Below are 12,296 nucleotides of genomic sequence, written 5' to 3'. Positions count from 1 at the left end.
AAAATTAATAAGGGTTTCAGTAGGCTTCGGTTTCCCTCTTGCTTTGGTGACGGCCGGGCGGAAGTGTTGAAGCGGCCGAGCGGAGGGACTAAGCGGGGGAGGGGGCGCCACACGCGCGTCAGGAGCCAGCACTTACCTCCCACGGCGCAGGGAAAGACTGGAAGAGCGTCGCAGCAACGCGCACGTGCAGAGCAGCCATAAAGGGAGGCAGGGAGGCATGTGGGTGGAGAAAAGAAGGGAGGGGAAGAGAGAGAGAGACCAGGAATGGGAGGGGGGAAGCGCACGCCGTTCTTTCCAAATTTAAAGGAGCTGTTATTACAAATGTTTCACCACATATGTTCTAGCACCCGTTAATTTAATGGGCTTCATGATACTAGTAAATAATAATAAATTTCTATTTATACCCCGCCCTTCCCGGTTCAGAAACCAGGGCTAAGGGCGGCTAGCAACAAATTTAAAACACTTAATTGTAATACAACATAAAAGCAACATAAAATACAGTATAAAAGCATGAATAACAATAAAATTCAAAGTTCAAAAATCAATTTGGGGAAAATCCATCCAATAAACATGAGATAGTCACCAGGGCTAGCTGGCTAAATTAGACCTACTTGGGCCAGCGAGGAGGCCAGGGGAGAATTAGCTGTGAAGTCCCAGAGCGGGTAATCTTCATAAAAAGGTGAGGAGGGAAGAGAAAAGAAGGGAAATGGAAGATCAAGCTGAGTTCAAATAGGTCTGTCTTACAGGCCCGATGGAAGGAGGTTAAGTCCTGTAGGGCCCTAGTCTCATGGGACAGAGCATTCCACCAGGTTGGAGCCATCACTGAAAAGGCCCTGGCCCTGGTGGATGATAGCCTGTCTTCCTTAGGGCCTGGGACCTCTAAACTATGGTTATTCATGGACCTTAAGGTACTCAGACAATTCTCTCCCTCCCTCATGCATGGAATCCCCATTTCAACTCCACCTAGAGCTCCTTAGACTTTCTACAGCTGAATGTGGAATTAAAGACAGGAATCCCACACCTACACAGCACTGAACATTCTTAAGCCAAGATACTTCTACAATGCAGTGAGCCTGACAGAAAACTGGGAACCAGCACAAATACAGTCATACCTCGGTTTAATTCCGCTTCGGTTTAAGTACTCCGTGGACCCGACTGGAACGGATTAATCCACTTTCCATTACTTTCAATGGGAAAGTTCGCTTCATATTAAGTACGCTTCAGGTTAAGTACAGACTTCCGGAACCAATTGTGTACTTAAACCGAGGTACCACTGTATAGAGATTTGCCTACTGCAACAGATGCTTCGATCAACCAAGATATAATTGACATATTGGAAAAGAAAGAATCTTGAACAGTTCCACATTAAAGGCCTACTTAATGTCTACTCTTGCAATTGTCTATTTTGTAGAGTGCATTCTGATCGTTGCTGCAGCAGGCTTTTTTGGTGTGTGTGCAGGACAGGGGGGAATGCTGTACAAAAAATGTGTGTGCAGTTTGTATTAAGAACCAAAATAGTAACAAACATTAGGAATGGAAAAATATGTAGGAATTTTTAAAACTTCCCCATGCTTCTATGTATACAGAGAATAATAAAACACAGCTGTGTATGTAAAAATTCACTGTCACCCTGCTGTAGAAACATTGCTTGTCACCTAGTTGATATTCACATGGAATTCCATCTCAAAGCCTAGTATTTGCTACTGCTCATTCACTCCCCCAACTAAAAAAAAGCCTTTCTCCAACCAATAGTGACCATACCTGCCAAGTCTCCTGCTGAAAAATGCAGGATCAGCAGCAGCGCGACACCAGAAGTTGCGTAGAAGCAATTTCCGGGGCCGCTCTGCCCATGTGTGGACACCGGAAATAGGGCAAAGTGGCACCGGAAGTCACTTCTACGCATGCCCAGCGGCCACCTTGGTGGTGGCTGCATGTCGGTGGCATCTTGGTGACAGCCGCCGCCATGCGGCCACCACCAAGATGGCTGCCGGGCATGCATAGAAGCGACTTCCGGTGCTGCTCTGCCCTATTTCCGGTGCCCACACATGGGCAGAGCAGCACCCAAAATGGAGGCTCCCTGGCAGGTAGGAAATCCGGGGGATTTCCGGGATTTTTCTCCATTTGGGAGAACAGCGGGGAACTGATTAAAATCTGGGGGTTTCCTGCAAAAAACGGGATACTTGGCAGCTAAGATAGTGACACAGGGCTGTCATTGTGGGCTCACTTATAGAGACCCCTCCTACTGGAGCAAACCAGTAACGGTTTAGTCATGCTGGTCACATGACATGGAAAACTGTCTGTGGACAAAAGCTGGCTCCCACCATAGTCCATAGTTGCCTTTGACTGGACTTAACCGTCCAGGGGTCGGTCCTTCTTTAATTATCTATATGTTACTCCCCACCCCCTGAGTTAACCACAAAAAATAAATAATTCAAAAGGCAAAAGAGCATATCCAGGGTAGCTCTGACAGCGGCTTCACCCTTGCTTTAAGAAAGAAACAAAGAAATAACGTTTATGTTTCTTTATATCACTTTTTCAGGAAAGAGACTGATCCCACTTATAGCAACTCTTACATGTTCAAAGCAGGATAAATACCAGCTGTAGGACAGCTGTATGAATCTCTCTTCCTTCCTAACTGAGATTAACACGAGATGATTGTACTAGAGGACTAGATGATTCAAATGAACAAACCATAAAGCTCCTTAAAAGAAAAATATTTATAAAGCCAGTTCAAGTAACTTGGCCATTTGTTACTGTCATTGCCATTAAAGCTTTTATTTATCTTATGTGTGGAATGCTTTATTTTAGCTCCAAAATACTCTCACATCTCCCAACAGCTGAAGAAAAATGGTTATTTAATCAAAGATTAATTGTAGCTGTTGGGGAAGAGGCTACCTACACACACAGAAGAGTCAGGTATTTCTGCTCCCCCCCCCCTTTAGGGGGCTAGAGATTACTGCTTGGAATCTGAAGCAGTGTGCCAACATACTGCTGTACTTACTCAAAGCTCCAAATCCATTTTGGTCACAAATTAAGGAGACAAGCTTTGAATGAATCTAATGGCCAATGTCTTAATATGGTTTATATTAGCGATTAAGGTTTTAACTTATATAATTATGTTGCACTCTGGTCAGTGACCGAAATAAATCGATTATTTCATTTGGGTCACAGGAGTCCTCCTGTGCCAACGTATTTAATGTTTTACCTAAATGCTGATTCATTATTATGTAATTATGTTAATTCATTATTATTATGTTGTTATTATGTTATTATGTATGGGGGCATTTTCTTACCACTGTAAAAAAAGTAGCAGGTGGTGGTGGTCGTTAAAAATCATATACCACCCTTCATCACAACATTTCAAGGTGGCTCACAGAATACAATATAAAAACACAAACATAATACCCCCCTTCCCACAGCCACATTTAAAAGGCTCTACTATATTAATCAGACGAAGGCCTGGTTGAAGAGGAATGATTTTTTGTTTTCTGTTTGCCTTCTTCATTCCAAGCCTCATTCTACTGGGGGAAAACAGAGAGGGCCATAGTTAGGGGGTCACTGGGTGTGTCTGTGGCTGAACCATATGGCTTTTGAGGCAGGCCCCAGATCTCATGCTCGGCCCCAGATTTTCTAAAACTTCCTTATAAAGAACAACCACACTGCTTATAGCAGAGGTCAGCAAACTTTTTCAGCAGGGGGCCAGTCGACTGTCCCTTAGACCTTGTGGGGGGCCGGACTATATTTTGAAAAAAATATATGAACAAATTCCTATGCTCCACAAATAACCCAGAGATGCATTTTAAATAAAAGGACACATTCTACTCATGTAAAAACATGCTGATTCCTGGACCGTTCGCCGGCCGGATTTAGAAGGCGATTGGCCCACATCCGGCCCCCGGGCCTTCATTTGGGGACCCCTGGCTTATAGGATGGCTGGGCTAGTGCTGCCGAGACTGGGCCTTGGTGACCTCAGCCGCTAGGAGGTTTGAGGTCATTCTTATCTGCCAGGTTTAGATTACAACAGAACATTGCAAACTGGCTTTTATAGAAATCTATGGCATTTTAAGGTTTAGAGTAGTGGAGGAGTTGGTTGGTAGGGGAGATGAGAGAGAACAGAGAATCCTCAATGACAGCAACAAGCAGGAATCAAGCAGGGACAGAAAAAGGCCCATTAACAGTGCAATCTCATCCATGTCTACTTAGAAGTCAGTCCTATTGAATTCAATAGGTCTTGCTCCCAGGTAAGTGGGATTAGGATTGCAGACTATGTGATGCAAATGCAACCATTTTTGGCTAATTATATATTGGTATCTATAGTGAGAGGTGGAATGGTAGACAAAAAGTAATGTCTCTCATCATCAATTCAGCTTAACTTTTTAAAGGTTATTTATATTATGGTATTTAACACTTCATTCAAATTTTCCAATGGGTGCCTGAAGAAAAAACATTCGCATTATGTTCTTAACATCCAGTCTCCCACATCAATCTGCTATTGGGAGAATCCTGAACACAGTCAAAAGAGCAGGCTTCTTGCAGTGGAATTCTGGCAAGAGATCTTCCTTCCCCTGCTCTGGTGAGTGAATGAGGTGATAGCAAGGTTTTTAAATGTGTTTGATGATTAGCTCAAATTCAAAATGTGTGGTGATACCGTGTTTCTCATAAAATAAGACACCATCTTATATTTATTTTTCCTCAAAAAAACACACCACAGCTTATTTTCAGGGGATGTCTTATTTTGCACAGCAAGCGAGCTGCTTTTCGGGCGGAGCAACGGTGGCTGCTGAAGACAATTCTTGACAACTCTTGACTCGGCAGCGACCTTCTCTCCAGCTACCGTACTGACAGGGAAGCAGCTCACTCCGCCTTTTCCCATGAACCTGCCCCGCTGCCGGTGCCTGGAAGCCCCGAGCTCGTCTGACCCTGCTGCCCTGACCCGGGACGCTTCGCCCTCTGTTGCATTCAGGAGGCCAGAGCTTGGGAACCAGGCAGAGCGAGAGCGGAACGGGCGCGCCGAGGGGGAGGCAGGGGCTGCAGCGGCTCCGGTTCCTTTCAGAGCGCACAAGCCTCTCGTCGGGCGCAGAACTTGCCTCGCAGCAGCATGTCCAGAGTGGACAATGTCCACAGAAAGGCATTCACGAACCAATTTAGGGCAGAAGAAGAAGGAAAGTGGTGGTGCCCGATTAAGGGAGCGATTTTCTCCTCGACGTCTCAGCGAGACTGTGCCCCACCGACCGGAGCAGCCCCATTGCCACCTGCTTTGTGGCACTCGCCTCCTCCACTCACCCCATCGCGCTGCTTCTACCCTTTCGCTTCACTCGGCAGCAGCGGTGCCTGAGGGGAAAGTGCCGCTCGCCTTCCCAGCTTGACAGCCTCTCCCCGGCGAACTCATGTTGGAAACGTGCGCTTGGACAGCTGGCTTCAGCCGCTTCTTCTGGCCCCTCCCCGGGTGCTGACAGGCATCTTCCTTTTCCTCTTCCTTGGCGCCATCCACTCCCCCACTACGGCTTATTTTTGGGGTATGTCTTATATTTAATCAACTCATGAAAAGCCTGCCATGGCTTATTTTGTAGGTATGTCTTATTTTATGAGAAACACAGTAGAGGATGCCCAGAGAGCCATTCTGGATAATACTTTTATCAGTTTTCTGATCTCTGCTAATCAAATCAAGTAAGCAGTGATTCCAATTTAGTGGCTGGAGGAATAGAGCACGCAACATGATTTTTTCCATCTGGCACTCTTTCAGTGTCAAAACTGAAGGTGAATAAAGGGACAGATGAGATTCCAAATGAATGCAGAAAGTGAGGAACAATGGAAATAACACATTTTTAAAAATCAGACTGAAAGTACCAGTAGGAAGTGGTACGCAATACCACACTTCTTGCAGCCAGGGCTGGCCCAAGATATTTTGCCACCCAAGGCAAAAAATAAACTGGTGCTCCCCTGCGGGAATCATAGTTTGTTAAGGGTGATTCAACAAGCATCAGCAAGAGCAGTATCACTGGCATCAGGAAATTCCCAGTGGGGGCAATGCTAAGGACCAGGTTGGCAGACGGGGCAGGGTCTGCAGTCCATACCCCTCACTGCCTCCTCTGCCCTGTGGTGGCCTCCATGGGGATGTTGTGTCCTGAGGCAACTGGAGTCAGCCTGGGGTGTTGTCAGCCCCAGAGCCCCGCCCAGGTGGACAGCGGCAAGATCCTCACAGCGCTGAATCCACAGCCAAAGGAAGAGTGGCAAAAGCAAAGGAGGAGGCCCCCCTCTTTCTGATCTGCTGCCCCTCCCAGCCATAATCCGTCTGCTGCTTGAGGCAACTGCTTCAGTGAGGCTAATGAGCCCTGGCTGCAGCCCATCCGGACAGCCACACACTCCCGTCATTTATACTTGCATCCTTCCATCATTAGGGGAGACATATTGCTACCAGTAGTTATAAATAGTGTACGTTCACCTTAAGGAAAGTGGAGCTGGAGATATGGCACCATTCCCTAGATGTAAATCCGTGAATGTTCACCATGATGATCCACAATCCCCAGGTTCCCAGCTTTAATTCTGTAAAAAGCAAGCCTGTGGTGTGGGGTAACTGAACACGTAATAATTAAGCTTGAATACCTGGGTGGATGTCATTCATAGTAAGCAAAGAAAGCTGTCCCAAATAGGAGCAGTAGGGATCTCTTGGTTGACCAAGGCCCAGCCGACTGACATGCCCCAGCCCCTTGCAACCCTTCCACTCTAGGGTCCTACAGTCTTTAGTCTAAGAATCCTCCTTTTACTATAAAGGTATACCTCAAAATGCTAACCAATGCTTTTCCTTTGGTACAAACCCTACTAATATGAGTAACCTAGTTAAAAAGGCTGGCAATTAATACCATGTATGCTACTTGAGCTCCTTTGTGAAAAAAGATGGGATATAAACGCAATATAGAAATAAACAAATACCTATATTACACCAGGGCAGGTAAGTTAGAATGCAAAGACCAGATAGAGGACCACAGCCAAGAGCAGAGTAGACTTTGATAGCTTCAGGCTCTGCCCCCTCTCCCGGCCCACTGCTAGCAGACATGCTGACAGGCAGGCAGCCACACAGAACCATACTTGCCTCATCCTGGCACAGGTGCAATGCCTCCCTCCTGCAGTCTCTACTCACCTGGTTGAACTTGAGGGTAACAGGAAGCAATATTCTCCTAACAACAGATCTGGTTAATTGCTAAGCAGTATTAGGTCAAGCTAAAAATTCAAAACTTCCTTGCCAAAAAAGAGGTGTCCTCCAACCACAGCTGCACTATTTGAAAGGTGCTGTATTTAGAACACATTTCTAAAATGTTTCGCTTGGTATTACCAGATTTCCCCACTGAGTGTCAGGGTATCAACATGTCAATCTGCATGCTATCACATAGATTTAAGGTTCAATAGTTATATATGCTCCATTTGGCATTAGAACATCAAAACATTGCATACCGCAGTGAACTGAACATATATACAACCATTTCGTTCCAAGTGTTTTAGATTTCTTCTACGGCGTTTCATAACAGCTGTTTGTGGTCACCACACTTGAGAGTTGCATGCACTAAGAAAGAACAGGACTAATCTGACATTTCACAATCCAGGATTTCACACAATTCCAAATTCCAACATCTAGTTTATTACATATTCACTTGACATATTTAACCGGAAGAGTGATGTACTTAGGCTGGTTTGCATCAACAACTAAGAAAGCAATGAGCCAATATCCTGCATTTCCCGTTCTGAATTACCAATGTATGATCCAGATCCATGATCTCAGGTGGGATAACATACCGTATATACTTATTTATGCCAATATAACATTGATAGCTCCCTAAGAGACTTCCTCTCCATTTTTGGTATGGGAAGTGCACACAGTCAATAAAGGCAAGTAAATTGTGAAGATTAGTAGCAAAAGAACTCAAACAACTGACCTGACAAGCGTTTTTCTCGTGCACTCTTCCAGAAGACATCCCATGCTTTGTTGGTGGAGACCCTGATATGCTCACTGAAAGATCTCCTCAAACGAGACCTCCCTGGGTATGCCATCCTTTGCTGTGCAACCCACAGAGGAACAGCTAGCCCATTAGGATCCAGTGAGGTGAGCAAAAATTCACCATCGGTGACAATGCAGTTCTCCCAGGCAGTTTTCTCCTTTTAGATCAGATGGGGGTTGCTGTATAAAGAGCATGCATGTAATTTGTTAACACCCCTCAGAGGCCAGGATGGAAAGCGGGGGGGGGGGAGGAATTGGGTGGAGGAAGAGTGAGAAACTCCTTCCAAACAATCCGGGGTCAGGCTGAAAAGGAAATAGCAGCCTGACGGAGTCCCCCTGACTCAGAGCAGATCTGCATCTCAGCTGCCACATTTTATAAAAAAACAAAAAACATGCTGATTACTCTGCAGTGCAAATAAAAGAGTTAGGCAACCACAGAATAACATTGCCAGCCAGGCAGTTCTCTGTACTACTTCCAAGCTCCTCCAGCTCAACAGTGTGTATAACAAACTTCCTTGTTTTCCAGTTTTCTTACTGCTCCGTTCTTCTCTTATGTGTGGGAATAGCAGCCCTGCTGGATCAGACCAAGGGTCCAGCATCCTGTTTCTCACCATGGCCAGCCAGATGTGTCTGGGAACCCCAAAGCAAGGAATTAACACAACAGACTTTCCCTTCAGTTTGCTGCCTCCTCCTGCTGCTGCAAATGCGTCTCAACCTGGAAGTTTCATTTAAGTATTACAGGTCATACTCATTGCACAGAGCTATCTATGAATTTGACAGATTCCCATTGAAAGCAAGCCAAAGGCAGGCAGATTTTAGGCTTGCAGGGTCAACTTTGGTTTTTCCTAGATCCTCAAGATTCATATAGACTTAGAATGAAATAATTCTGAGCCCAGGGCTCCGATTACAGGGGCTCACAATCCTGCACATAAAAAAATATATCCCAAGCTGTCTTAATTTTAGCAGCAAAATTAGGATGTGCAAGGGGCAGGAAGGAGCCATTTTATTTCTGCTAAATCCTTGCTGATCTAACTCAAATGAAACTCTATCCATAGATCCTGAGCTACCTTCTGCCTGTCTCACCGCCCCCCTGCACCCCACATCTAAGCCAGGGGCCATTACTTCATCCTGCGACAGGAAATGCTCCACAGTAATTATGTGTCATGGTAAAATCACATATTCCCCCCACTGCTTAACAAATGCTAAGTGCTCAACAGATAAAAGCCCACTCTCTCTTCCATCCCATTCCCATCTCCATAGCTTGACTTTAAGGTTAAGACAGTACAGATTTCAGACTGTGTGCACAGGAAGCGCTGCACACTGCCCAATATTTCCCAATACCAGATAAATCGTGTTTGTCATTTCATTATGATAAATGAATAGTTCAAACAGAAGTTATGGAATCTTGGCAGTCATATCCACAATGACCGTTGGAATGAAAGTGCAACTACTCCAGAGTATTTAATATTCAAATAGATGTTTTGTGGAAAACACTGCTTTGACATTGACATTTTCTTCAGTGGTAGGTTTTTAACTATTCCCATCCTAGGATGAGAGAGCATACTGAAAAGACAGCAGTGCTAGGATCTCTTCCCTCAAACTGCTAGAGTGTGCCACATGTGGTGTCACCTTACAGATATATTTCATTTGCAGATTATGCTCAAGTGTATCACTTAAGCCTGAATGGATTCTCCAGTTTGGATAGTTGGCTGCTATGTCATAAAATAAACAAGCTGGTATTCAACTAGGTTTTACTCAGAGCAGATCCACTGAAATTGATGGTTTTAACTAAGTCATGTTCATTACTTTCAGTGGGTTTATTCTGAGTAAAACTTTGTTGAATACTATCCATATTCCCCAAGCATTATCCAGAATCTGGCTGTTCACTTCAACTTCCCCCCGGTATTGTATTAATGTGGCCTCCATTGGACTGTTATTAATATTAATGAAAAAAGAAAACAAAGGCTCCTCTTCACTTACATAGCAATCCAATCAAAATGAGTGTCCTCTCCAGATCAAAACCTTGGGCACTCAGTAGCTGATTCATTTAGCAGGTTACCATGGTGTAGTGGTTAAGAGCGGTGGACTCGTAATCTGGTGAACCGGGTTCGCGCCTCCGCTCCTCCACTTGCAGCTGCTGGGTAACCTTGGGCTAGTCACACTTCTCTGAAGTCTTTTAGCCCCACCCACCTCACAGAGTGTTTGTTGTGGGGGAGGAAGGGAAAGGAGATTGTTAGCCGCTTTGAGACACCTTATGGGCCAAACTCCTCCTCCTCTTCTTCCTTCATCCAGAGCACGTCTGTTTCTTAAGTCCAAATTCAGATCCATCTTAAAAGAAACAGAAGTAGCTCCGCTCATAGCAACTGCGTTGGAGTTTCCGATACGTGGAGTGCTTTGCACTCTGCGTCCCTGCCCCCACTTTCCATCGGAGCGAGAGGCAGATAGCAGACGATCCGCGAGTGAAGGGCTTGCAAGGATAATTACTCCCAGATTATTCTTAATTAACTGCATGGCTGGCAGTTAATTAACTGGATCATGGGATCCGCTGTTCGCCATGGTGGCAGCACTAGAAGTCTGTCTCTTAATGCTTCCCTGAAAACATACCCTTCTGTAAGGAAGCTGGCAATTGAAGATAGAGAAAGTTAATGTTCCGCATCTTTTAGCAAAACTTGACTGAATCTGGACTTTTGCCTTCTGTGGCAAAAGAGGTTGTATTTGTTGGAGCAGAACTATTATGAATTGGTACTTTTTACTTGCTTACTATTGTACCCCCAAAAAACCACTAAATCTATACATTTCTACACAGTTAGTTACCAGTGATTTTCAGTATTTTGCCCTCCAAAGCCTACACAGAACTTTCTGTTGCTTGGAGATATGGGTCCACCAATTTTGCTTTGCTTCATCTTCACACATACACACTATTTGTTTTATTAAACAACATTATGCCTCAAGTGGAAAAAGTCCATAAAGTGCTTCTTCTTTTAAACCACTTTGCAATGTGAATGGAAAACTAATATCTCACAATCAGAAATTAACATAAATTAACTATTTCATATGTTCTGGTTTATTTTTGCCGCATTAGAGCCTCTCCAGAGAGCAATATAATATGGTGGCATTGGGGAAGAATCACAGAACAAATTAAAGCTGAATAAATCTACTACCAAGCTGTTTTGTTTTAAGAACATATTCCAGAATACACCTGCAATAAAATACTACTGCAGAGAATCCTGGGAATTATAGTGTAAAACATCTGGAGGGCATGGATCTGTTTGGGATCTACTGGAGACATGAGGAGAAGAGATGTGATAAAATCTGGATAGTAACATACCTCCCTCCTCCGCAAAGAATAACTTACTGCAGGTTTGCCTGTAGCAATGTAGTAATGTAGCAATGTAGTATTTCTATTGATATTACATTCTCTGAACGTTAATCCTCATGTTCACCTTTCCATAGTACAAGGTTATAAAGCTGAGGAAATGCATTTAGGAAGCTTATTTAAAAACTGTTCTACCTTCATTTCAGGAATTCAAATAGCGAGTAAATCTTTTAAAAAGAAAAAGATATTCCAAGACACATTTGGAGCTTTTTTACAGGAAGTTATGCAAGCAAGAGACAACTCTACCCTACTAGCCTGCGGATTTGGGGAAAATCCTGCTATGCCTGTTAACCTAAATTTTAAGCTGCTGTAAATAGTTTTGATTTTAAACATATGCTAGTGTGCTTTAATTATCCCAAAAGAATGCATGTATGCAAATAGTTTCTTGACAACTTTATTGGTTATCACTTATCAATAAACAATGTATTAGCCACATTGTTTTGTTTCTTTTTAATTTTACTGTATATTTACAACCATATTTGCAGCTCTTTGCAATATTATGGGTTGTCATATATGGTGAAGGGGCGGGAAGAGTAGAGAGTTCAGCAGAGTGGCTACACTAAATGATTGCCCAATGAGTTGCTGAGACAAATCACATAGTACTGTAATTACACATGCCAGGAGCAAAATAAAGCTACCAGTTCTGCAGTGGGATCTTTAGTATATCTGAAGTGAATGAAATGAAGTTTTTCAATTTCCAAGTAGAAAAATATAGAAATAGAAGTAGTTTGCCAAAACCAGTGTCAACCTAATTTCTCGAAGTGCTATTTTTATGCCATATAATTTCCACGATTTTTATGAGTGTAACATTTCCACCGTACAAATTTGCAACACTTTGACTTATATATTTCAATTCTTGGATGTACTGTATGCATCAGTGCAGACTTCAGGCTTTTTTACTTGGAATAATAGGAAGTGGCTTGGAAAACA

The 12,296-nt window shown here is 43.8% G+C and overlaps 1 protein-coding gene across 1 annotated transcript in view; it reads right to left on the bottom strand.

The window, feature by feature from the left end:
• LOC118080229 (rho GTPase-activating protein 7) overlaps positions 1–8,247 on the bottom strand; it is a 74,839-nt gene extending 66,592 nt beyond the window's left edge. The window contains exon 1 of the mRNA XM_035105166.2: positions 7,929–8,247. Within this exon, the coding sequence (XP_034961057.2) occupies positions 7,929–8,043 (115 nt within the window). The 5' untranslated portion in view covers positions 8,044–8,247. The remainder of the gene's footprint in view (positions 1–7,928) is intronic.
• Positions 8,248–12,296: the final 4,049 nt, after the last annotated feature.

This window comes from Zootoca vivipara, chromosome 2, assembly GCF_963506605.1.
Source record: "Zootoca vivipara chromosome 2, rZooViv1.1, whole genome shotgun sequence".
NCBI classification, from domain to species: domain Eukaryota; kingdom Metazoa; phylum Chordata; class Lepidosauria; order Squamata; family Lacertidae; genus Zootoca; species Zootoca vivipara.
Note: the sequence above shows the minus strand (reverse complement) of the source record. Positions and strands in the feature narration are given on the sequence as shown.